Source organism: Corylus avellana, chromosome 2 (genome assembly GCF_965113065.1).
Source record: "Corylus avellana chromosome 2, dhCorAvel1.hap1.2, whole genome shotgun sequence".
In the NCBI taxonomy this organism is placed as follows: domain Eukaryota; kingdom Viridiplantae; phylum Streptophyta; class Magnoliopsida; order Fagales; family Betulaceae; genus Corylus; species Corylus avellana.
This window is the reverse complement of record NC_142491.1, coordinates 23,763,668-23,791,172: the sequence shown is the minus strand read 5'-3', so window position 1 is coordinate 23,791,172 and position 27,505 is coordinate 23,763,668. Positions and strand designations below refer to the sequence as shown.

Below are 27,505 nucleotides of genomic sequence, written 5' to 3'. Positions count from 1 at the left end.
CTAAAAATTCATCAGTCATCTATCTAAGAAAATGAAAAGAACAAAATCACCACCTCCGATTGTTCGTCAAACATTAATGAACCCCAATAAGGGTTTATCTTTTTAACCATAGGCATTCTTCTAGGAGAGGCATGGACAAAAAGACGATAAGTAGATACATAATTTCGAGCGCTTCATTATTTTCCTATTGACGACATCTGGTCCGAAAGTTGAAATGGCCATCTCGACAAGAAGTGGGAATTGCATCCATACGAACAGGGTAACAGGAACACTTGCCAAACAAAGGGCTGGAATGAAAATCCATGAATATTCATGTAACATAATTAAAAGAGCAGCAGAAAAAGCTATCATCATGGTTGCAATGGAGAAGAAGAGAGTGGAAAGACCTATTATCATCTTTGATGGCAAGGATTTCAGGAAATCTTCTTCTAAGTAACGTGACGTAAGAATTCCCAAAAACATTAAGACTGAGGTCGCAGAAGAAAAGAGCGATATGGAATCGGATATTATGAAGAGCATAAACAGTTTGTCCTTCAAGAATATTGGGTATCCTGTATTTTGATTATTACCGCCTGGAACGGTAAAGGCTGCAGCAAACATAATGGTGACAATAAGAGCGCCTACCACTGTACAAGAAGTTGTTGTACGCTTCATCCATTTCTCTCCCTCTATCACCAATTCCTTGCGACTCTCCGTAAACAATTCTCGAGGAGTTTTACCATCTTTATTTTTTTCTTCCTCAAAATGGGAAGGGACAATGCTCTCCACCACCTGCATTTGTTAAACTAATCTTATAGATAAAAGCTACCAAAATAAAATAAAATTACATGTTAGTGACATTAATATCATATTATGGGCGAGAATTTTATTCTTCAATGGAAAGAATAAATATAGTTCCATCGAGGAATAAAATTGAGGGTCCTTAGCATAACCTATAAATAAAAAACTTTTGCATGAGAATAAATGCATAATTAGACATAAATTAGAAGAAACTTGATAGAGTTCTACTAGTTTTATTACAATAAGGAGTCTATTTAGTGTTTATCTTCCAAGTATGAGTCTGAGTCCTAGTCTACGTTATTTAGTCTTTGAGTCCAATATTAATTAGTCTTTCTAGTCCATCTTTATCTTGTATTTCTTATATTATAAATAAGGGATAGTAGCTGTAGTTTATTTTCAATGAAGAATTATTAACCAAAACCTTGGTTGTGGTTTGTTCCCAACCCTATTTGGATTCAACTGTGGTCTCTCCTACCCAAAAGGAATCATTATTATCAATATATTTCTATTATTAGTTATGGGGTTCTATCAACCTGGTATCAAAGCCTTCGTAAGGATGTCGGATTCTCAACTTTAATTCATTGTTTGAGCAGATTTTCGCTCGTCGGCTAGCCCATCAAAGCCAAATCGTGAAACAAATTGAGAGAAATTTAGATGAACTATTGTGTGGCCTGAAGGCACTGAAAGAGGATGAAGAATCATCACTCATCTCTCTTAAAAAAGCTTGGGTCCACTGTAAGCCACCATCAACAAACGACTTACAGTGATCAACAGTATCGCGACATCGTCCAGAGTCTGAGCCATTCACAACCCACGGTCGCCGCCCCACCAGTCGTAGATCTAGAGAACACCGGACTCAACCCTCCAAACGTGCATGCCATCCCAACTGCGCCGTCAACCACCGTGCCATTCCACATCTCCGCATCCTCAAACTGCGCCATCAACACTGTCACACATCTGTAGTGTCGCAGCATCGTCTCCTCACACCATCTTTGTTCAAGTGGCTTAGATAGCGAAAGAAAAAAAGAGAAGACGTTTCATTTTTTTTTTCCTACGAAAAAGGAAAAAAAATAAAAAGTGGGGTCATAACTCACCTAATAAGTAATAAGCCATGTTGTAGGTACTAATAAGCCCATGTTGTACGCACCTTGGAACTTGCGGACGGTATTTTTTTTTTTTTTTTTTTAAAGGGGAGGAATGATAGAGATCTACTAGCTTTATTACACTAAGGAGTCTATTTAGTGTTTATCTTCCAAGTATGAGTCTGAGTCCTAGTCTACGTTATTTAGTCTTTGAGTCCAATATTAATTAGTCTTTCTAGTCCATTTTTATCTTGTATTCCTTATATTATAAATAGGGGATAGTAACTGTAGTTTATTTTCAATAAATTATTATTAAGCAAAAACTTGTTTGTGGTTTGTTTCTAATCCTAATTGGATTCAATTGAGGTCTTTCCCACCCGAAAAGAGTCATTATTATCAATATATTTCTATTATTAGTTGTGGGGTTCCATCAAAATTTTTATCTCTAAAATTTAACTTCAGCATTGATGTTGCTAGGGATTTCTCTTTCAAATCAAGAACCGGCTTGAACAAAAATGGCTAAAGTTATGTCTAAATTATTTTCCACTGCTTATTCTTATGAGTTTATGTTTTAATAAGACGTACCACCTTCATTCACTCTCAACCGATCTCCAAGTGCCACTCCCTCGCCCAATAACCCATTCTCTCTCCCCTCTACAACGTCGCTCAAAATTCAAGCTTTTGAGGAAGAAGAAGTAGTACTATTCAAAGTCCTAATAGAAGCCTTATTGTTCCTAAAAGTCCTATTGTGTTAATCTCCTTGTTTCCAAATCACAAGTTTGCTTTCCTATGTGCACCCCACATGCGTTTGTGGCCATTGTATCTTGTTTCCGAATCAGATTTTGTGGAGTGGATTATTTATTAGTGTACAGTTTTAGAAAGTTTTAATACTAATTTGTTGGGAAAACTTCACTTAACTTCCCTAAACTTCCATCCCTTTTGCAATGTCTCCCAAAATTCAAAAACTCTTAATTTCGTAAAACAAACTTAAAAAGATTTGCAATGTTGCCCATCATTTAAATACTAACAAATGGATAAGAAATTCCCAAAATGTCCTTGAATTAATCAAATTTTAAATATAACTTAAGGGTAATTTTGTATTTTTATTGAAGTTTATAAGGGTATAATAGCAATTTTACCATTTGACCTTGTAATTTAACCCCAAATCGTAATGGGAGGAGTGAGATTGCAAAAAATTATAAGTTTGAGAATTTTTAAACTTTATGAGAGATATTGCAAAAGTGATAAAAGCTTAAGAGTGTTAAATGAAATTTTCTTTAATTTGTTCTTTTACGGTATAATGCAAATATGACTAGCTAACTTAACTAGGTCGTGGCAAATGTTGAACTAGTCTAAAATTCCATGCAGTGCTGGGAGATGTAGGATATTATGATATTTGGGATTGGACTAAATTGTGAACATATTGTATGAGTATATGCTAATTAGTCAAATATGAGTTGTGTTTTAGGCCAAACAAAGTAATATAAATAAAACTATTGAGCTCTAATAATTAGTCATTTAGAGGCATAACGTAGATCTGGTTAAAGGAGTCATCACATATGGTTTTAGAATCAATATAGTAATGCCATTTGGACAATGGTATTGTAGCACAGCATACATATATATAGCATGAACCTTTACAATGGCTTCAGGCATTTTTAATGGGAGAGATAATGATACCTTAGATTGGATTGTAAGTACGGGTGTTGTATATACTATGTAAGTTTTTTTTTTTAGAGTTCCAATATTGACTTGTCCTCAAGATATGTATAACACAACCATTATTAATATAAAGTGAAAGTGTATAAGAGAAATATAAATTGAGACAGGTACCTTATACCATTGTAGTTCTCTTTGCATTTGAAAAGCTGCACCAGCGGTGCGATTAACCAAAGTTGAAGGTGGCAGCTTCCCCACCATGTGTAATATGTTATTGCCTTGTTTATCCCAGCCAGCCGATAGCTGATTCTTCTTATCAACCCCACGTATAAGGCTAAATATTTTAGCTTGACGATGAAAGATAGTTGCCCATAATGCATTTGAAAAACGTTCATCACCACTGAGGCTCCGCACAAGTGCTTTTGGTCGTTCTTTGGCTATTTCATCAACAAATTTAAAAATTCCATTCTTGATAGCATAGAAGATGGCATCAGAACCTTTAGTCTTGCTCTTTGTCCATGGCATCCATTTTTTCCAAAGCCATCCATATTTTGGAATTGGTAACTCCTTGCACATGATGCGTAGAAGTTCATTGGCTTGGACATGGATGAACTTCATTTCATATAAATCCTTGATTCCTTTGTCAATAATCAAATCAATGCCAATTTAACTATATTAAACTATAAATAAAATAGACAAATTCAAAAGAATAAAAAAATTCAAAAAATTAATAAAGATGTTAATCGAGTGGATGCAATTTCCTTTGTTTGTGTTTGCTCAAAAAAAAAAAAAAAAAGTATACCAAATAGTTTAAGGAGATTCAGAACTAGTTGGTGCAACGGAGCTAGCACTGCAAAACAAAAATGAAATTTGCTTAACAATACTCATTAAAAAATCACTATTTATAGAGAACGAACAATATGTTTATTTTTCAAAATAGAATCGACCAGTGTGTAAGTGTTCAAAAGTATATTTACTTTTACTAACAAATTAAAATATCTAAATAACTTCAAATTTTGCCTGCGAAGAGATTAAATCTATCAACACATTTGACAAAATGGTGGCATGAAAAATTATTGAGAAGTGCAATAGAAACAAAATATCCTGATTTCATTAAATTGACTAAAGTACCCTTGTAAAGTACTCCCTCTTTTTCATGTTTGAACCATGAAAGGACAATTTGGACATTTCAAGTCCAAAAATTTTACTGTGTGTCATGCGCTTTTTTCCATTATTTTTTGTCACCAGTAACAAATGGAGGAATCTCTTTACACCAAAATGGTGTTACACCAAAGTGTTACAAGTGGTAATGTGGTAAATGTAAATAGGATGTTATTTCAAGGTGCAGGGACGAAGCCAGACATTTTGATAAGAAGGGGCCAAATAAAAAATATGCTAAAATATGAGATGAAATTATAAATACAAAATATATTAATATATTATGTTTGATATCTACCAACTCGTTTCTTTCTTCTCAACTCTACACTACGGCCTCGTTTGGTTCGCGGATTGTCTAGTCCATTGAAAAAAGATTAGCTACCACTGGGATTAGCTACCACTGGGAATAGATTAACTAGTCCTATTCTTTTATTTGGTTGTAACGCTGGAATAGACTACCTAATCTCATTCTTTCGTTTGGTACAATGCAATATGTTGATGAATAGAATCGTATTATGATCTTATTTCCTAAAATACCCTTATAATATAAATACAATTTATATTATTAAGGACTTTCATTCTTTTTTTTTTTTATTGAAAGATAAACAATTTTACTATAATTTTTTTTTTTTTTTTTTAGTTATGTCATGTATATATAATTTTATATATATATACACGCTTGAACATGTATGAATAACCTGTGTTCAAGCGTGTGTGTGTCTATATATATACACGCTTGAACACAGGTTGTACGCTTGAACAACTTGTGTTCAAGCGTGTATATATATATATATATATACGCTTGAACACAGGTTATATATATATATATATAACTGAATTAAAAATCAAACTGAGAAAGTATAGAGAAAGAGAGATGGAGAAACAGAATAAAAAAAGAAATATACCCTAAACAGAATCAAAGAGAAACGATACAGAGAATCAAAAGAAATAAATAAATAAAAAAAAAAAAAAAAAAAAAAAAAAAAAAAAAACTTAGAAACGTTTTGGGTATATATATATATATATATATATATATATATATATAACTGAATTAAAAATCAAACTGAGAAAGTATAGAGAAAGAGAGATGCAGAAACATAATTTAAAAAAAAAAAAAAAAAAAAAAAAAAAAAAACCTAAACAGAATAAAGAGAAATGATACAGAGAATCAAAAGAAATAAAAAAACTGAAGAAAAAAAAAAAAAAAAAAAACTGAGAAACATTACAGAGAAAAAAAAAATTCAAGAAACAAAGAGATAATGAAATAACCAAGAAACAAAGAAGAAAAATAGAAGAGAAGAGAGGGGGAGAGAGATACCTTGCACAGAGAAGAGAGATTGTTGCTGTAGCACCCCAGATTTTTAAAGTCTTATTTTAGAGATATTAAATTTATGCTATGATTATATTAATATTCATATTAGGCAATGATATTAATTCTTGGAAAATTTATGAGAGTGGTAATTAGAGAATGGTAATTGGTGAAATAATAGGATAGTAAATGGTAGGTATAAGGATGGTAGAATTTTGAATAAGAAGGTAGAATAGTATAAGGTAGGTAGAATAGTATAGGGTGGGTAGAATAGTATAGGGTAGGTAGAATAGTATAGGGTGGGTAGAATAGTATTTGGTGGGTGAAATAGTAAAATGAGGGTATAATTGTAAATTGAAGGTAGAATAGTATTTGATTTTCTCCTATAAATAGAGCTCTTCTCCTTCACAATTTTCACCACTCATCTCCTCTCCCATCTCTTGCATATATTCTTCTTTCTTCCGCTTTTTACTCGGTCTTTCTTCATGGGTGCTAAGTCCCACATTGCCTAGTTACTAGGTGAAACTGGGCTTTATAATGAATTCTAGGGAAGCTCCAAATTGACTAGTTCTTTTGGGGTAATAGCGCAGATGTGGCTAGCGCTTTTCCCTGGGATGTTACAAATGGTATCAAAGCATTACCCAGCCTGAGATGGTGGGAGTGTGCACAAGCCTATGAGGGTCGCTAGTGGACATACGTTGGTGATGCCAAAAGTGGGTCATATTATAATGGTGTCAGTTAAGATACAATGAAATGTATAAGGGCCAAAAGTTAAGGGCCGAGAATGAAGAAATTCCCTGAGGATTGCCAACGGTGACACTGGTGCCCAAGAAGAGTGCTTGTAGAGTCTCACATCGCCTGGGTATGGAATATGTTATGATATTTATTTATGAACAGATTGAATTTAAAAATTTTTATAGTAACTTGAGTAAGTTATGGTTCAAGTATGATTTGTTTTTAATTTGGGTTGCTCAATTTGAAGATAGGTGGTAATTTATGGGCTTTAATTTCGAGGACGAAATTCTAATAAGGAGGGAAGATTGTAGCACCCCAGATTTTTAAAGTCTTATTTTAGAGATATTAAATTTATGCTATAATTATATTAATATTCATATTAGGCAATGATATTAATTCTTGGGAAATTTATGAGAGTGGTAATTAGAGAATGATAATTGGTGAAATAATAGGATAGTAAATGGTAGGTATAAGGATGGTAGAATAAGAAGGTAGAATAGTATAGGGTAGGTAGAATAGTATAGGGTTGGTAGAATAGTATAGGGTTGGTGGAATAGTATAGGGTAGGTAGAATAGTAAAATAAGGGTATAATTGTAAATTGAAGGTAGAATAGTATTTGATTTTCTCCTATAAATAGAGCTCTTCTCCTTCACAATTTTCACCACTCATCTCCTCTCCCATCTCTTGCATATATTCTTCCTTCTTCCGCTTTTTACTCGGTCTTTCTTCTTTCTAAGAGTGTTTACTCAGAACAGAGAGAGAAAGGGCGAGACCAAGCGCTACAAGAAAGAAAGAACACAAGAGATAGCGGACTTTAGAAATTAGTTTCAAAAGATATACTAGTGGTGTTAGTCATATTGGAGCAACTAGATTCCTTCATACCACTTTTAGCTTCAGTCTAGAGGTAAGTAAATTCACTACCCCTTCTAAAATTACTTCATGTCATGCTATTTATATATTCTTGTATCAAATTGTAAATGATTATTTTATTTACGTATTATGAAGTTATGTTGCATGCATGAAGGATTTCTAAAAGAATTATCTAGAAAGTTTCTATTTGTTTAAATGCTTTCTAAGTACAACAAGTTTATATTTGAAAAGGTTTCCATTTTGAGAAAAGAAAGTTGAGAAATGATGATGATTATAAGAAAGAAAAAAAGATGATAAACCCTCCTACATGTTGCCCTAAGATGCATCAAAAGAAGTACAAAGAAAAGTACAAGAGATGAGATAAATGTTTAGAAAATGAGGGCACATGTATGGAGGAGAGTATTTTTGGCCCCAAGATAAGTAAAGATGAGAGTTCGGTACCGATACTCGGATGGAGGCGAAACCACTGAAGGAGGCTATGCCAGAAGGTGGTATTCCATCAACCAGACCGTTGAGTGCACCAAGAAAGAGTTAATTGACGGTCGGGCATGGCTGTGGCCACAGTTCAGTGCCATGGTCACAGGACCCGCAACCCTCGTGCACAGGGGTAATAGTGTACATGGGCCCTATTATGAGAAAATGATACTATATTTTCAACGAAGATATGCTAAGATGATTTACAAAGATTATTTATAATGATGCATTATGATGATGATTTATAAAGATGATTTACAACGATGATCTATTACTAGATGTAATAGTATGTATATGTTACGGGAGATGCAACCGTACGTACATATATTATTATGGCTGGATGTATATTTATTTGTGAAAACGATTTTCAAAACTGAGAACAAGGAGTAAAACTATTTATGGTTGTGGATGTTACTTGCTGGGCCCCCTTTGGGCTCATTCAGTTTTATTTCTTGTTTTCAGGTAGAAAGGATACTGGAATAGGAGGCCGGAATGGGGACGGGAATAATTATTAATTTTCAAAGTCTTTTCATATCAGTGATTATAATGATATGATATTCCGCAACTAAAATCTAATGTTTTCTAATTTCGCTTGTAATAAAATCTCTTGAATAATGTTTTACGCATTTATTGTATCCTTTAAAATCAAGTACTCTGATAGACCTTATAGATCTTTGCAAGAACTTTTGTTGTAAAAGAAGAAAAGTGGCAAACTCAGCCTTAACGGGCTGGGGATGTTACAATTTTGGTATCAATTGTAACATCCCAATATTTCTCTTCTTTTATCTTATAGATAAACACGAATGTTACGCTGAAATAATCTCATATAGCGGAAAAACTGTAATTATCAATACAAAAAAATACTGTTAAAATACTTTTCTTTATACAAAAATACCCAAAGCTATGTCGTACAAGGCATTTATACAAATCTATCCGACAGTCTAAACTCTAGACAAAACTTAACCAACTTGGAATCTCTGTACATCTCAATATGAATCTCTAATCACAACTGCATAATTACCTTGATTTTCCATTCCTGCAAGCACTACAAAAAACTGTGAAGTAGTGAGTCAATTGATTTCTGATAATATAAATCATTGTTGAATCATATATAGCAAAATGCTAGACAAGTTATAAAACCACAAAAATCCGTATTATTGGATATCAATATCATACTCAGTAAGTAAGAATACTTACAGTTGATTACATGAATGGATCATCAAAGGTAATTACTTGAAACCCGTTCTGCTGCAGTTGGTCCATACCCATAACAATCCCTTCACTGTCTTTCTCTCTCTCTCTCTCTCTCTCTCTCTCTCTCTCTCTCTCGCCTAAACTCTCTTTCTTCCTCTTCAGCTCTCTGTCTTAAATTTCCCATCTCACTCTCGGTTTCTCTCCTCTCTTGTGTTCTTTCTTTCTTGTAGCGCTTGGTCTCGCCCTTTCTCTCTCTGTTCTGAGTAAACACTCTTAGAAAAAAGAAAGACCGAGTAAAAAGCGGAAGAAGGAAGAATATATGCAAGAGATGGGAGAGGAGATGAGTGGTGAAAATACTGAAGGAGAAGAGCTCTATTTATAGAAGAAAATCAAACACTATTCTACCTTCAATTTACAATTATACCCTCATTTTACTATTTCACCAACCCTATACTATTTCACCAACCCTATACTATTCTACCTTCAATTTACAATTATACCCTCATTTTACTATTTCACCAACCCTATACTATTTCACCAACCCTATACTATTCTACCTACCCTATACTATTCTACCTTCTTATTCTACCATCCTTATACCTACCATTTACTATCCTATTATTTCACCAATTACCATTCTCTAATTACCACTCTCATAAATTTCCCAAGAATTTAAAATCCTTAGCTACAATGGATATTAAAATAACATCATTATCAAAATAATCTATTTAAATAGCTTTGAAAATTCTGGGGCACTACAATCTTCCCTCCTTATTAGAATTTCGTCCTCGAAATTAAAACCTATAATATTATCGTCCAATCTTCAAGTTGAGGGATTCAGATTTAAAATATTCCTTTCAATCCTTCATCAAAGCCTACTCTCTTTTATCATATTGAAATTTTATCTCCTTCTACTAGGAGTAAATCTTATTCACAGTCTAAAGTCTTGATTTCTGCAATCATTCATCAATTCACACTAAAATCTTACCTCAAAATCTTTTCCATTGTTTCTTTCCAACCTCAATAACAACAATCGAGTTATTCATCAACAGTCTACAATCAAGGTTTAAACATCAAATTAATAAATCATGTGATCAATAGTTTATACCTCCAAACATCATAGTCTTCATTTCAAGCCTGCAATAATTTTCTCGATCTAATTTAATCAATTTATCAAAAAGGTGTAAAAATCATTCCTGCCTATATTCTCTTTACTATCTCAGTATTCCAAATCATGCATACGAAATTTTAATATGATGCTCTAATAATTATTAACTTCTCACCATCATAAACCTGTAAAAGTAAATAGCACCAACATTCAAACATCATTACATGAATATACCTCAGAAGTGACATCATAATTCGATTCATTCTAAATACACAACCGTTTCTATTTTCTCATCCCAACTTTTGTGTTGATGCTACAATATCAGCGAAAATCTTTCAGTACTACATCTTTACTTGATAAATCATAACTCAACAATAGAAACTCGTAATTATGATTTCAACTCAAACGAAATACACGATTACATCAAATGTAAGATTCTCATCCATTCTTGACTAATACATATTGTGCTTGCTGCGTTCTAGAGATGAAATTGATAAGCAAGCAAAGTAGGATATGGGTAAGTTTTCAGGCTGGAAGTTCCAAAGTACACATGCTATAATTTCTCTCCCTTGGGTCTTGCAAGGTCAAGAAGAGAAAAGAGAGAAAGATAGTCCTGTTGCTTTCTAGAAATGAAGATTTGAAAAGCATTTCAGGACATGGCATGTATGTGAGACTTTCAAAATACCCACATCGGATGCTCTCTCTCTTCTGTCATTTACGAAGACTGAGAAGAAAAGAGAGATATTTAGCCTGAGAAGCATGATTAAGGATAATCTTGCTTCCGCAGGACATGATCAACGATAATCTTGCTTCAATGGTTTACTACTGAGAGTATAAGGAGTTGGGTTTGTGAATCAAGTCGTGAGGCTGCATTTTTCTCTTGAGGATACGCTCAACTAGGAGGAAAAGTCGAGCTTTCATTGTATGGAAGGTCATTAGAAGATTTCAGATGAAGGAGTATGATCAGAAGGCATGCGTTGCAAAGGAGAAAGAGGTGTGAATTTATATGAAGGGTTTCTGGATAATGAACGAGCGCGTGGTGCGCGTTGGCATGACAATTTATTCAGTTGCCCACGCATGGTATTTGAAGTCGTTGATTGAACAATGGGTTTGAAAAATGAGCTCAGTCGAATTTATGACAGGAGACAAGATCCTACTTCTACGGGATCTTTTGACAAAATTTTCATCGCGGCCCGAGGTCGCCTAACGCTTTGTTGTTTACTGTTTATTTCACCTGAAGTGAAAAAATTCCTTTAAAGCCACTCGTCTGCTGCTTCCAGAAACTTCACAAAAATTTCTTCAGTTCCTAACGCTTAGTCTCTTCTTAGTACTTCATCTCTCCCAATTTCTTCGTATTCTCAACTATTTTTCCTTACTCTCCTAAATATGGGAGCATCATCATCATCCGTTAACAACCTCGATTTGAATGTTGCTCCTGCAGCACAACCCATTGTTATGCCTGACGTGCAACCGGAGGTGCCTGTTGTTCCCCCTGAAGTGTCTGCTATTCATCCCGTCGTACCTGTTACACACCCTAATGAACCTGCTGCATATCCTAACGTATGGCAGCCAACTTTTGTCTTTGACAATCGTCCTATCACTATTCACGATTCTGTCATGCTCCATGATTCTACTGCTGTAGCAGTGGCCAAAGGTTTTGTAATTCCACGGGATCAAACATTCTTAGCGGATAGGTCGGATACTGATGCTATTAATAATTCATTGGCATTCAGTATCCAAGGTGCTGCTTCAGTTTCTGACATGGCACAACGTTTGAGTGCCAGAAATGTTGAGCTGAAAGTCTCAAGAAACCAAATCGGGGTCTTACAGCGACTGCTCAAATACTACAAACGAAAACACGTGGATTTGAAGCAGGAGAATACTCAGCTGAAAAAGATGATGTTATCTTACGCAGAATACTTGGGACCAAAGATGCTAGAAATGGAGAAGAATACCGAACGTCTCCAGCGACAGCACGAAAAACTCCGGGTCGATGTTCAGGGGTGTTGCAAGTCTCTCCGCACACGCTCTAGTCAGGTCCCTCATTAGAAATAAATATTCTCTTTGATAATTCAATTATATAAATATACGATTCTGCTCATACTAGGTTTTCTCTATGCAGAAATAATTTTCCTGGAGCAGCTCTGAGGAATCATCTGCTCATCATTACCACGTGTCTCTTTATGCAACAAATTCCCTTTTTTTTTTTTTTTTTTTTTTTTTTTTTGATGGACACTGGTATGTAATATTATAAGGAGCTTGTTCTCCAAACATTTCTTTTCGTAATCATTCAGTGCTCATTCAATATTCATTATATAATCATCCTGTCATTATAATAACTTCCTTTAAACAAACAATCTGTTTAACAAGTTAATCACTCAATAAAACATCTAAGTATGCACCATCACATGTTATCAACCTCTAAAATACTTTAATATCATTGAACATATATCTTATAAGAGAAATTTAGATCATGTCACTATATTATATCACTGTATTATATTGTCTTTCAACTCTTACCTTTATGCTTCAATTTACCTCAAGAATAATGATCCATTATCTTTACTTAGTAAAAGAAAATTATATCAAAAGCTTTGGCATGTAACTAAAATTTCTCATAATTTCATATCCACTAATGCCTCAAAATTTAAATATTATCCACAACCTAGGAGCACTAACTCATCCTCAAAACTTTAAGCATCACTTCAATATAATTTACCTCAATTACAGAAAACCTAGCACCTCAAATTCTAAGAATCACCTCAAAGATTTCGTGAATTGTACCTTAAAGTCATCACAATCATTTGAAAATATCAAAATCCTTAAACCACAACTTTATATCTCAAAATATCTTATAGATTCTAGGGTATACCTTATTTGCATTTATCCCTGCAATACTTAGGCATTCACTTCAGAGCCACCTAGTAACGCCAGGTCATGTGGTATTGAAGCACTACATGACGTGGACCCGGTCCCATATTGGGAAGATGAGAAGAAGCCCACATTGAGTGGGTAGTTTATAGAGATAGTCATGGGTGCTAAGTCCCACATTGCCTAGTTACTAGGTGAAACTGGGCTTTATAATGAATTCTAGGGAAGCTCCAAATTGACTAGTCCTTTTGGGGTAATATCGCAGATGTGGCTAGCGCTTTTTCCTGGGATGTTACAAATGGTATCAAAGCATTACCCAGCCTGAGATGGTGGGAGTGTGCACAAGCCTATGAGGGTCGCTAGTGGACACACGTTGGTGATGCCAAAAGTGGGTTATATTATAATGGTGTCAGTTAAGACACAATGAAATGTATAAGGGCCAAAAGTTAAGGGCCGAGAATGAAGAAATTCCCTGAGGATTGCCAACGGTGACACTGGTGCCCAAGAAGAGTGCTTGTAGAGTCTCACATCGCCTGGGTATGGAATATGTTATGATATTTATTTATGAACAGATTGAATTTAAAAATTTTTATAGTAACTTGAGTAAGTTATGGTTCAAGTATGATTTGTTTTTAATTTGGGTTGCTCAATTTGAAGATAGGTGGTAATTTATGGGCTTTAATTTCGAGGACGAAATTCTAATAAGGAGGGAAGATTGTAGCACCCCAGATTTTTAAAGTCTTATTTTAGAGATATTAAATTTATGCTATGATTATATTAATATTCATATTAGACAATGATATTAATTCTTGGGAAATTTATGAGAGTGGTAATTAGAGAATGGTAATTGGTGAAATAATAGGATAGTAAATGGTAGGTATAAGGATGGTAGAATAAGAAGGTAGAATAGTATAGGGTAGGTAGAATAGTATAGGGTTGGTGAAATAGTAAAATGAGGGTATAATTGTAAATTGAAGGTAGAATAGTATAGGGTTGGTGAAATAGTATAGGGTTGGTGAAATAGTATAGGGTTGGTGAAATAGTAAAATGAGGGTATAATTGTAAATTGAAGGTAGAATAGTGTTTGATTTTCTCCTATAAATAGAGCTCTTCTCCTTCACAATTTTCACCACTCATCTCCTCTCCCATCTCTTGCATATATTCTTCCTTCTTCCGCTTTTTACTCGGTCTTTCTTCTTTCTAAGAGTGTTTACTCAGAACAGAGAGAGAAAGGGCGAGACCAAGCGCTACAAGAAAGAAAGAACACAAGAGAAACCGAGAGTGAGATGGGAAATTTAAGACAGAGAGCTGAAAAGGAAGAAAGAGAGTTTAGGCGAGAGAGAGAGAGAGAGAGAGAGAGAGAGAGAGAGAAAGACAGTGAAGGGATTGTTATGGGTATGGACCAACTGCAGCAGAACGGGTTTCAAGTAATTACCTTTGATGATCCATTCATGTAATCCACTGTAAGTATTCTTACTTACTGAGTATGATATTGATATCCAATAATACGGATTTTTGTGGTTTTATAACTTGTCTAACATTTTGCTATATATGATTCAACAATGATTTATATTGTCGGAAATCAATTGACTCACTACTTCACAGTTTTTTGTAGTGCTTGCAGGAATGGAAAATCAAGGTAATTATGCAGTTGTGATTAGAGATTCATATTGAGATGTACAGAGATTCCAAGTTGGTTAAGTTTTGTCTAGAGTTTAGATTGTCGGATAGATTTGTATAAATGCCTTGTCCGTTAAGACTGAGTTTGCCACTTTTCTTCTTTTTCAACAAAAATTCTTGCAAAGATCTATAAGGTCTATCAGAGTACTTGATTTTAAAAGATACAATAAATGCGTAAAACATTTTTTTTTTTCAAGAGATTTTATTACAAGCGAAATTAGAAAACATTAGATTTTAGTTGCGGAATATCATATCATTACACTAACTTATATGAAAAGACTTTGAAAATTAATAATTATTCCCACCCCATTCCGGCCTCCTATTCCAGCATCCTTTCTACCTGAAAACAAGAAATAAAACTGAATGAGCCCAAAGGGGGCCCAGCAAGTAAAATCCACAACCATAAATAGTTTTACTCCTTGTTCTCAGTTTTGAAAATCGTTTTCACAAATAAATATACATCCAGCCATAATAATATATGTACGTACGGTTGCATCTCCCGTAACATATACATACTATTACATCTAGTAATAGATCATCGTTGTAAATCATCTTTATAAATCATCATCATAATGCATCATTATAAATAATCTTTGTAAATCATCTTAGCATATCTTCGTTGAAAATATAGTATCATTTTCTCATAATAAGGCCCATGTACACTATTACCCCTGTGTACGAGGGTTGCGGGTCCTTGTGACCATGGCACTGAACTGTGGCCACAGCCATGCCCGACCGTCAATTAACTCTTTCTTGGTGCACTCAACGGTCTAGTTGATGGAATACCACCTTCTGGCATAGCCTCCTTCAGTGGTTTCGCCTCCATCCGAGTATCGGTACCGAACTCTTTCTCATTCTTACTTATCTTGGGGCCAAAAATACTCTCCTCCATACATGTGCCCTCATTTCATAAACATTTATCTCATCTCTTGTACTTTTCTTTGTACTTCTTTTGATGCATCTTAGGGCAACATGTAGGAGGGTTTATCATCATTTTTCTTTCTTATAATCATCATCATTTCTCAACTTTCTTTTCTCAAATTGAAAACATTTTCAAATATAAACTTGTTGTACTTAGAAAGCGTTTAAATAAATAGAAACTTTCTAGATAATTCTTTTAGAAATCCTTCATGCATGCAACATAACTTCATAATACATAAATAAAATAATCATTTACAATTTACTAAAGAATGAATAAATAGCATGACATGAAGTAATTTTAGAAGGGGTAGTGAATTTACTTACCTCTAGACTGAAGCTAAAAGTGGTATGAAGGAATCTAGTTGCTCCAATATGACTAACACCACTAGTATATCTTTTGAAACTACTTTCTAAAGTCCGCTATCTCTTGTGTTCTTTCTTTCTTGTAGCGCTTGGTCTCGCCCTTTCTCTCTCTGTTCTGAGTAAACACTCTTAGAAAGAAGAAAGACCGAGTAAAAAGCGGAAGAAGGAAGAATATATGCAAGAGATGGGAGAGGAGATGAGTGGTGAAAATTGTGAAGGAGAAGAGCTCTATTTATAGGAGAAAATCAAACACTATTCTACCTTCAATTTACAATTATACCCTCATTTTACTATTTCACCAACCCTATACTATTTCACCAACCCTATACTATTCTACCTACCCTATACTATTCTACCTTCTTATTCTACCATCCTTATACCTACCATTTACTATCCTATTATTTCACCAATTACCATTATCTAATTACCACTCTCATAAATTTCCCAAGAATTAATATCATTGCCTAATATGAATATTAATATAATCATAGCATAAATTTAATATCTCTAAAATAAGACTTTAAAAATCTGGGGTGCTACAATCTTCCCTCCTTATTAGAATTTCGTCCTCGAAATTAAAACCTATAATATTATCGTCCAATCTTCAAGTTGAGGGATTCAGATTTAAAATATTCCTTTCAATCCTTCATCAAAGCCTACTCTATTTTATCATATTGAAATTTTATCTCCTTCGACTAGGAGTAAATCTTATTCACAGTCTAAAGTCTTGATTTCTGCAATCATTCATCAATTCACACTAAAATCTTACCTCAAAATCTTTTCCATTGTTTCTTTCCAACCTCAATAACAACAATCGAGTTATTCATCAACAGTCTACAATCAAGGTTTAAACATCAAATTAATAAATCATGTGATCAATAGTTCATACCTCCAAACATCATAGTCCTCATTTCAAGCCTGCAATAATTTTCTCGATCTAATTTAATCAATTTTATCAAAAAGGTGTAAAAATCATTCCTGCCTATATTCTCTTTAGTATCTCAGTATTCCAAATCATGCATACGAAATTTTAATATGATGCTCTAATAATTATTAACTTCTCACCATCATAAACTTGTAAAAGTAAATAGCACCAACATTCTACAGTTTATATTTTCCAAAAACATCATTACATGAATATACCTCAGAAGTGACATCATAATTCGATTCATTCTAAATACACAACCGTTTCTATTTTCTCATCCCAACTTTTGTGTTGATGCTACAATATCAGCGAAAATCTTTCAGTACTACATCTTTACTTGATAAATCATAACTTAACAATAGAAACTCGTAATTATGATTTCAACTCAAACGAAATACACGATTACATCAAATGTAAGATTCTCATCCATTCTTGACTAATACATGCTGTGCTTTGCTGCGTTCTAGCGATGAAATTGATAAGCAAGCAAAGTAGGATATGGGTAAGTTTCTAGGCTGGAGGTCCCAAAACACTCATGTTATAATTTCTCTCCCTTGCAAGGTCAAGAAGAGAAAAGAGAGAAAGATAGTCCTGTTGCTTTCTAGAAATGAAGATTTGAAAAGCATTTCAGGACATGGCATGTATGTGAGACTTTCAAAATACCCACATCGGATGCTCTCTGTCTTCTGTCATTTACGAAGACTGAGAAGAAAAGAGAGATATTTAGCCTGAGAAGCATGATCAAGGATAATCTTGCTTCCGCAGGACATGATCAAGGATAATCTTGCTTCCGCAGGACATGATCAACGATAATCTTGCTTCAATGGTTTACTACTGAGAGTATAAGGAGTTGGGTTTGTGAATCAAGTCTTGAGGCTGCATTTTTCTCTTGAGGATACGCTCAACTAGGAGGAAAAGTCGAGCTTTCATTGTATGGAAGGTCATTAGAAGATTTCAGGTGAAGGAGTATGATCAGAAGGCATGCGTTGCAATGGAGAAAGAGGTGTGAATTTAGATGAAGGGTTTCTGGATAATGAACGAGCGCGTGGTGCGCGTTGGCATGACAATTCATTCAGTTGCTCACGCATGGTATTCGAAGTCGTTGATTGAACAGTGGGTTTGAAAAAAATTAGCTCCGTCAAATTTATGACAGGAGACAAGATCCTACTTCCACGGGAGCTTTTGACAAAATTTCCATCGCTGCCCGAGGTCGCCTAACGCTTTGTTGTTTACTGTTTATTTCACCTGAAGTGAAAAATTCCTTTAAAGCCACTCGTCGGCTGCTTCCAGAAACTTCAAAAAAATCTCTTCAGTTTCTGACGCTCAGTCTCTTTTCAATACTTCATCTCTCCCAAATTTCTTCGTATTCTCAACTATTTTTCCTTACTCTCCTAAATATGGGAGCATCATCATCATCCGTTAACAACCTCGATTTGAATGTTGCTCCTGCAGCACAACCCATTGTTATGCCTGACGTGCAACCGGATGTGCCTGTTGTTCCCCCTGAAGTGTCTGCTATTCATCCCGTCGTACCTGTTACACACCCTAATGAACCTGCTGCATATCCTGACGTATGGCAGCCAACTTTTGTCTTTGACAATCGTCCTATCACTATTCACGATTCTGTCATGCTCCATGATTCTACTGCTGTAGCAGTGGCCAAAGGTTTCGTAATTCCACGGGATCAAACGTTCTTAGCTGATAGGTCGGATACTGATGCTATTAATAATTCATTGGCATTCAGTATCCAAGCTGCTGCTTCAGTTTCTGACATGGCACAACGTTTGAGTGCCAGAAATGTTGAGCTGAAAGTCTCAAGAAACCAAATCGGGGTCTTACAGCGACTGCTCAAATACTACAAACGAAAACACGTGGATTTGAAGCAGGAGAATACTCAGCTGAAAAAGATGATGTTATCTTACGCAAAATACTTGGGACCAAAGATGCTAGAAATGGAGAAGAATACCGAACGTCTCCAGCGACAGCACAAAAAACTCCGGGTCGATGTTCAGGGGTATTGCAAGTCCCTCCGCACACGCTCTAGTCAGGTACCTCATTAGAAATAAATATTCTCTTTGATAATTCAATTAATAAATATATACGATTCTGCTCATACTAGGTTTTCTCTATGCAGAAATAATTTTCCTGGAGCAGCTCTGAGGAATCATCTGCTCATCATTACCACGTGTCTCTTTATGCAACAAATTCCCTTCTTTTTTTTTTTTTTTTTTTTTTTTTTAATAACCAAAAAAAATTTATCCCTCAGAAAATGCCCATGCATCATTTATTAGAGACCACTCAAAAATACATACTCTATTTGGCCGGAATGTGGCTCCCATATTTAGGAGAGTAAGGAAAAATAGTTGAGAATACGAAGAATTTGGGAGAGATAAAGTATTGAGAAGAGACTGAGCGTCAGAAACTGAAGAGAATTTTTTTTGAAGTTTCTGGAAGTAGCAAACGAGTGGCTTTAAAGAAATTTTTCACTTCAAGTGAAATAAACAGTAAACAACAAAGCGTTAGGCGACCTCGGGCTGCGAAGGATTTTTGTCAAAAGATCCCGTTGCAGTAGGATCTGGTCTCCTGTCATAAATTCGACTGAGCTCATTTTTCAAACCCACTGTTCAATCAACGACTTCAAATACCATGCGTGGGCAACTGAATGAATTGTCATGCCAACGCGCACCACGCGCTCGTTCGTTATCCAGAAACCCTTCATATAAATTCACACCTCTTTCTCCATTGCAACGCATGCCTTCTGATCATACTCCTTCGCCTGAAATCTTCTGTTAATAGCCTTCCATACAATGAAAGCTCGACTTTTCTCCCAGTTGAGCGTATCCTCAAGAGAGAAAAAAATGCAGCATTACGACTTGATTCACAAACCCCACACCTTATACTCTCAAAAAACCATTGAAGCAAGATTATCGTTGATCATGTCCTGAGGAAGCAAGATTATCCTTGATCATGCTTCTCAGGCTAAATATCTCTCTTTTCTTCTCAGTCTTCGTAAATGACAGAAGACAGAGAGCATCCGATGTGGGTATTTTGAAAGTCTCACATACATGCCATGTCCTGAAATGCTTTTCAAATCTTCATTTCTAGAAAGCAATAGGACTATCTTTCTCTCTTTTCTGTTCTTGACCTTGCAAGGGAGAGAAATTATAACATGAGTGTTTTGGGACCTCCAGCCTGGAAACTTACCCATATCCTACTTTGCTTGCTTATCAATTTCATCGCTAGAACGCAGCAAAGCACAGCATGTATTAGTCAAGAATGGATGAGAATCTTACATTTGATGTAATCGTGTATTTCGTTTGAGTTGAAATCATAATTACGAGTTTCTATTGTTAAGTTATGATTTATCAAGTAAAGATGTAGTACTGAAAGATTTTCGCTGATCAAGTAAAACCTTGATCAAGGATAATCTTGCTTCCTCAGGACATGATCAACGATAATCTTGCTTCAATGGTTTTTTGAGAGTATAAGGTGTGGGGTTTGTGAATCAAGTCGTAATGCTGCATTTTTTCTCTCTTGAGGATACGCTCAACTGGGAGAAAAGTCGAGCTTTCATTGTATGGAAGGCTATTAACAGAAGATTTCAGGCGAAGGAGTATGATCAGAAGGCATGCGTTGCAATGGAGAAAGATGTGTGAATTTATATGAAGGGTTTCTGGATAACGAACGAGCGCGTGGTGCGCGTTGGCATGACAATTCATTCAGTTGCCCACGCATGGTATTTGAAGTCGTTGATTGAACAGTGGGTTTGAAAAATGAGCTCAGTCGAATTTATGACAGGAGACCAGATCCTACTGCAACGGGATCTTTTGACAAAAATCCTTCGCAGCCCGAGGTCGCCTAACGCTTTGTTGTTTACTGTTTATTTCACTTGAAGTGAAAAATTTCTTTAAAGCCACTCGTTTGCTACTTCCAGAAACTTCAAAAAAAATTCTCTTCAGTTTCTGACGCTCAGTCTCTTCTCAATACTTTATCTCTCCCAAATTCTTCGTATTCTCAACTATTTTTCCTTACTCTCCTAAATATGGGAGCCACATTCCGGCCAAATAGAGTATGTATTTTTGAGTGGTCTCTAATAAATGATGCATGGGCATTTTCTGAGGGATAAATTTTTTTTGGTTATTAAAAAAAAAAAAAAAAAAAAAAAAAAGAAGGGAATTTGTTGCATAAAGAGACACGTGGTAATGATGAGCAGATGATTCCTCAGAGCTGCTCCAGGAAAATTATTTCTGCATAGAGAAAACCTAGTATGAGCAGAATCGTATATATTTATTAATTGAATTATCAAAGAGAATATTTATTTCTAATGAGGTACCTGACTAGAGCGTGTGCGGAGGGACTTGCAATACCCCTGAACATCGACCCGGAGTTTTTTGTGCTGTCGCTGGAGACGTTCGGTATTCTTCTCCATTTCTAGCATCTTTGGTCCCAAGTATTCTGCGTAAGATAACATCATCTTTTTCAGCTGAGTATTCTCCTGCTTCAAATCCACGTGTTTTCGTTTGTAGTATTTGAGCAGTCGCTGTAAGACCCCGATTTGGTTTCTTGAGACTTTCAGCTCAACATTTCTGGCACTCAAACGTTGTGCCATGTCAGAAACTGAAGCAGCAGCTTGGATACTGAATGCCAATGAATTATTAATAGCATCAGTATCCGACCTATCAGCTAAGAACGTTTGATCCCGTAGAATTACGAAACCTTTGGCCACTGCTACAGCAGTAGAATCATGGAGCATGACAGAATCGTGAATAGTGATAGGACGATTGTCAAAGACAAAAGTTGGCTGCCATACGTCAGGATATGCAGCAGGTTCATTAGGGTGTGTAACAGGTACGACGGGATGAATAGCAGACACTTCAGGGGGAACAACAGGCACATCCGGTTGCACGTCAGGCATAACAATGGGTTGTGCTGCAGGAGCAACATTCAAATCGAGGTTGTTAACGGATGATGATGATGCTCCCATATTTAAGAGAGTAAGGAAAAATAGTTGAGAATACGAAGAAATTTGGGAGAGATGAAGTATTGAAAAGAGACTGAGCGTCAGAAACTGAAGAGATTTTTTTGAAGTTTCTGGAAGCAGCCGACGAGTGGCTTTAAAGGAATTTTTCACTTCAGGTGAAATAAACAGTAAACAACAAAGCGTTAGGCGACCTCGGGCAGCGATGGAAATTTTGTCAAAAGATCCCGTGGAAGTAGGATCTTGTCTCCTGTCATAAATTCGACGGAGCTAATTTTTTTCAAACCCACTGTTCAATCAACGACTTCGAATACCATGCGTGAGCAACTGAATGAATTGTCATTAAGTTATGATTTATCAAGTAAAGATGTAGTACTGAAAGATTTTCGCTGATATTGTAGCATCAACACAAAAGTTGGGATGAGAAAATAGAAACGGTTGTGTATTTAGAATGAATCGAATTATGATGTCACTTCTGAGGTATATTCATGTAATGATGTTTTTGGAAAATATAAACTGTAGAATGTTGGTGCTATTTACTTTTACAAGTTTATGATGGTGAGAAGTTAATAATTATTAGAGCATCATATTAAAATTTCGTATGCATGATTTGGAATACTGAGATACTAAAGAGAATATAGGCAGGAATGATTTTTACACCTTTTTGATAAAATTGATTAAATTAGATCGAGAAAATTATTGCAGGCTTGAAATGAGGACTATGATGTTTGGAGGTATGAACTATTGATCACATGATTTATTAATTTGATGTTTAAACCTTGATTGTAGACTGTTGATGAATAACTCGATTGTTGTTATTGAGGTTGGAAAGAAACAATGGAAAAGATTTTGAGGTAAGATTTTAGTGTGAATTGATGAATGATTGCAGAAATCAAGACTTTAGACTGTGAATAAGATTTACTCCTAGTCGAAGGAGATAAAATTTCAATATGATAAAAGAGAGTAGGCTTTGATGAAGGATTGAAAGGAATATTTTAAATCTGAATCCCTCAACTTGAAGATTGGACGATAATATTATAGGTTTTAATTTCGAGGACGAAATTCTAATAAGGAGGGAAGATTGTAGCACCCCAGATTTTTAAAGTCTTATTTTAGAGATATTAAATTTATGCTATGATTATATTAATATTCATATTAGGCAATGATATTAATTCTTGGGAAATTTATGAGAGTGGTAATTAGATAATGGTAATTGGTGAAATAATAGGATAGTAAATGGTAGGTATAAGGATGGTAGAATAAGAAGGTAGAATAGTATAGGGTAGGTAGAATAGTATAGGGTTGGTGAAATAGTATAGGGTTGGTGAAATAGTAAAATGAGGGTATAATTGTAAATTGAAGGTAGAATAGTGTTTGATTTTCTCCTATAAATAGAGCTCTTCTCCTTCACAATTTTCACCACTCATCTCCTCTCCCATCTCTTGCATATATTCTTCCTTCTTCCGCTTTTTACTCGGTCTTTCTTCTTTCTAAGAGTGTTTACTCAGAACAGAGAGAGAAAGGGCGAGACCAAGCGCTACAAGAAAGAAAGAACACAAGAGATAGCGGACTTTAGAAAGTAGTTTCAAAAGATATACTAGTGGTGTTAGTCATATTGGAGCAACTAGATTCCTTCATACCACTTTTAGCTTCAGTCTAGAGGTAAGTAAATTCACTACCCCTTCTAAAATTACTTCATGTCATGCTATTTATTCATTCTTTAGTAAATTGTAAATGATTATTTTATTTATGTATTATGAAGTTATGTTGCATGCATGAAGGATTTCTAAAAGAATTATCTAGAAAGTTTCTATTTATTTAAACGCTTTCTAAGTACAACAAGTTTATATTTGAAAAGGTTTTCAATTTGAGAAAAGAAAGTTGAGAAATGATGATGATTATAAGAAAGAAAAATGATGATAAACCCTCCTACATGTTGCCCTAAGATGCATCAAAAGAAGTACAAAGAAAAGTACAAGAGATGAGATAAATGTTTATGAAATGAGGGCACATGTATGGAGGAGAGTATTTTTGGCCCCAAGATAAGTAAGAATGAGAAAGAGTTCGGTACCGATACTCGGATGGAGGCGAAACCACTGAAGGAGGCTATGCCAGAAGGTGGTATTCCATCAACTAGACCGTTGAGTGCACCAAGAAAGAGTTAATTGACGGTCGGGCATGGCTGTGGCCACAGTTCAGTGCCATGGTCACAAGGACCCGCAACCCTCGTACACAGGGGTAATAGTGTACATGGGCCTTATTATGAGAAAATGATACTATAGTTTCAACGATGATATGCTATGATGATTTACAGAGATGATTTACAATGATGATTTATAATGATGCATTATGATGATGATTTATAAAGATGATTTACAACGATGATCTATTACTAGAGGTAATAGTATGTATATGTTACGGGAGATGCAACCGTACATACATATATTATTATGGTTGGATGTATATTTATTTGTGAAAACGATTTTCAAAACTGAGAACAAGGAGTAAAACTATTTATGGTTGTGGATTTTACTTGCTGGGCCCCTTTGGGCTCATTCAGTTTTATTTCTTGTTTTCAGGTAGAAAGGATGCTGGAATAGGAGGCCGGAATGGGGACGGGAATAATTATTAATTTTCAAAGTCTTTTCATATCAGTGATTATAATAATATGATATTCCGCAACTAAAGTTTAATGTTTTCTAATTTCGCTTCTAAAAAAAATCTCTTGAATAATGTTTTATACATTTTTTCGTATCCTTTAAAATCAAGTACTCTGATAGACCTTATAGATCTTTGCAATAACTTTTGTTGTAACTTTTGTTGTGCCATGTCAGAAACTGAAGCAGCACCTTGGATACTGAATGCCAATGAATTATTAATAGCATCAGTATCCGACCTATCCGCTAAGAATGTTTGATCCCGTGGAATTACAAAACCTTTGGCCACTGCTACAGCAGTAGAATCATGGAGCATGACAGAATCGTGAATAGTGATAGGACGATTGTCAAAGACAAAAGTTGGCTGCCATACGTTAGGATATACAGCAGGTTCATTAGGGTGTGTAACAGGTACGACGGGATGAATAGCAGACACTTCAGGGGGAACAACAGGCACCTCCGGTTGCACGTCAGGCATAACAATGGGTTGTGCTGCAGGAGCAACATTCAAATCGAGGTTGTTAACAGATGATGATGATGCTCCCATATTTAGGAGAGTAAGGAAAAATAGTTGAGAATACGAAGAAATTGGGAGAGATGAAGTACTGAGAAGAGACTAAGCGTTAGGAACTGAAGAAATTTTTGTGAAGTTTCTCGAAGCAGCAGACGAGTGGCTTTAAAGGAATTTTTTCACTTCAGGTGAAATAAACAGTAAACAACAAAGCGTTAGGCGACCTCGGGCCGCGATGGAAATTTTGTCAAAAGATCCCGTAGAAGTAGGATCTTGTCTCCTGTCATAAATTCGACTGAGCTCATTTTTCAAACCCACTGTTCAATCAACGACTTCAAATACCATGCGTGGGCAACTGAATAAATTGTCATGCCAACGCGCACCACGCGCTCGTTCATTATCCAGAAACCCTTCATATAAATTCACACCTCTTTCTCCATTGCAACGCATGCCTTCTGATCATACTCCTTCACCTGAAATCTTCTAATGACCTTCCATACAATGAAAGCTCGACTTTTCCTCCTAGTTGAGCGTATCCTCAAGAGAAAAATGCAGCCTCACGACTTGATTCACAAACCCAACTCCTTATACTCTCAGTAGTAAACCATTGAAGCAAGATTATCGTTGATCATGTCCTGCGGAAGCAAGATTATCCTTGATCATGCTTCTCAGGCTAAATATCTCTCTTTTCTTCTCAGTCTTCGTAAATGACAGAAGAGAGAGAGCATCCGATGTGGGTATTTTGAAAGTCTCACATACATGCCATGTCCTGAAATGCTTTTCAAATCTTCATTTCTAGAAAGTAACAGGACTATCTTTCTCTCTTTTCTCTTCTTGACCTTGCAAGACCCAAGGGAGAGAAATTATAACATGAGTGTTTTGGGACATCTAGCTTGGAAACTTACCCATATCCTACTTTGCTTGCTTATCAATTTCATCTCTAGAACGCAGCAAGCACAATATGTATTAGTTAAGAATGGATGAGAATCTTACATTTGATGTAATCGTGTATTTCATTTGAGTTGAAATCATAATTACGAGTTTCTATTATTGAGTTATGATTTATCAAGTAAAGATGTAGTACTGAAAGATTTTTGCTGATATTGTAGCATCAACACAAAAGTTGGGATGAGAAAATAGAAACGGTTGTGTATTTAGAATGAATCGAATTATGATGTCATTTCTGAGGTATATTCATGTAATGATGTTTTTGAAAAATATAAACTGTAGAATGTTGGTGCTATTTACTTTTACAGGTTTATGATGGTGAGAAGTTAATAATTATTAGAGCATCATATTAAAATTTCGTATGCATGATTTGGAATACTGAGATACTAAAGAGAATATAGGCGGGGATGATTTTTACACCTTTTTGATAAGATTGATTAAATTAGATCGAGAGAATTATTGCAGGCTTGAAATGAGGACTATGATGTTTGGAGGTATGAACTATTGATCACATGATTTATTAATTTGATGTTTAAACCTTGATTGTAGACTGTTGATGAATAACTCGATTGTTGTTATTGAGGTTGGAAAGAAACAATGGAAAAGATTTTGAGGTAAGATTTTAGTGTGAATTGATGAATGATTGCAGAAATCAAGACTTTAGACTGTGAATAAGATTTACTCCTAGTAGAAGGAGATAAAATTTCAATATGATAAAAGAGAGTAGGCTTTGATGAAGGATTGAAAGGAATATTTTAAATCTGAATCCCTCAACTTGAAGATTGGACGATAATATTATAGGTTTTAATTTCGAGGACGAAATTCTAATAAGGAGGGAAGATTGTAGTGCCCCAGAATTTTCAAAGCTATTTAAATAGATTATTTTGATAATGATGTTATTTTAATATCCATTGTAGCTAAGGATTTTAAATTCTTGGGAAATTTATGAGAGTGGTAATTAGAGAATGGTAATTGGTGAAATAATAGGATAGTAAATGGTAGGTATAAGGATGGTAGAATAAGAAGGTAGAATAGTATAGGGTAGGTAGAATAGTATAGGGTTGGTGAAATAGTATAGGGTTGGTGAAATAGTATAGGGTTGGTGAAATAGTAAAATGAGGGTATAATTGTAAATTGAAGGTAGAATAGTATTTGATTTTCTCCTATAAATAGAGCTCTTCTCCTTCACAATTTTCACCACTCATCTCCTCTCCCATCTCTTGCATATATTCTTCCTTCCTCCGCTTTTTACTCGGTCTTTCTTCTTTCTAAGAGTGTTTA

General features: G+C 35.2%; 2 protein-coding genes across 4 annotated transcripts in view; one reads left to right on the top strand and one right to left on the bottom strand.

Annotated features, from left to right (window-relative positions):
• Positions 1 to 27,505, bottom strand: part of LOC132184022 (uncharacterized) — a 34,996-nt gene continuing 7,491 nt past the window's right edge. For all 3 annotated transcript variants that reach the window (XM_088513117.1, XM_059597505.2, XM_088513118.1), the window contains 3 exons: positions 4,324 to 4,371; positions 3,696 to 4,159; positions 1 to 771 (listed from right to left, as the gene is read on the bottom strand). In XM_088513117.1, the coding sequence (XP_088369243.1) occupies positions 121 to 771; positions 3,696 to 4,159; positions 4,324 to 4,371 (1,163 nt within the window). In that variant the 3' untranslated portion in view covers positions 1 to 120. The remainder of the gene's footprint in view (positions 772 to 3,695; positions 4,160 to 4,323; positions 4,372 to 27,505) is intronic.
• On the top strand, positions 11,757 to 12,548 carry LOC148587527 (uncharacterized). Its single transcript, XM_088513352.1, has 2 exons — positions 11,757 to 12,407; positions 12,493 to 12,548. The coding sequence occupies exons 1-2, from the start codon at positions 11,757 to 11,759 to the stop codon at positions 12,496 to 12,498; spliced, it is 657 nt and encodes a 218-aa protein (XP_088369478.1). The 3' UTR covers positions 12,499 to 12,548.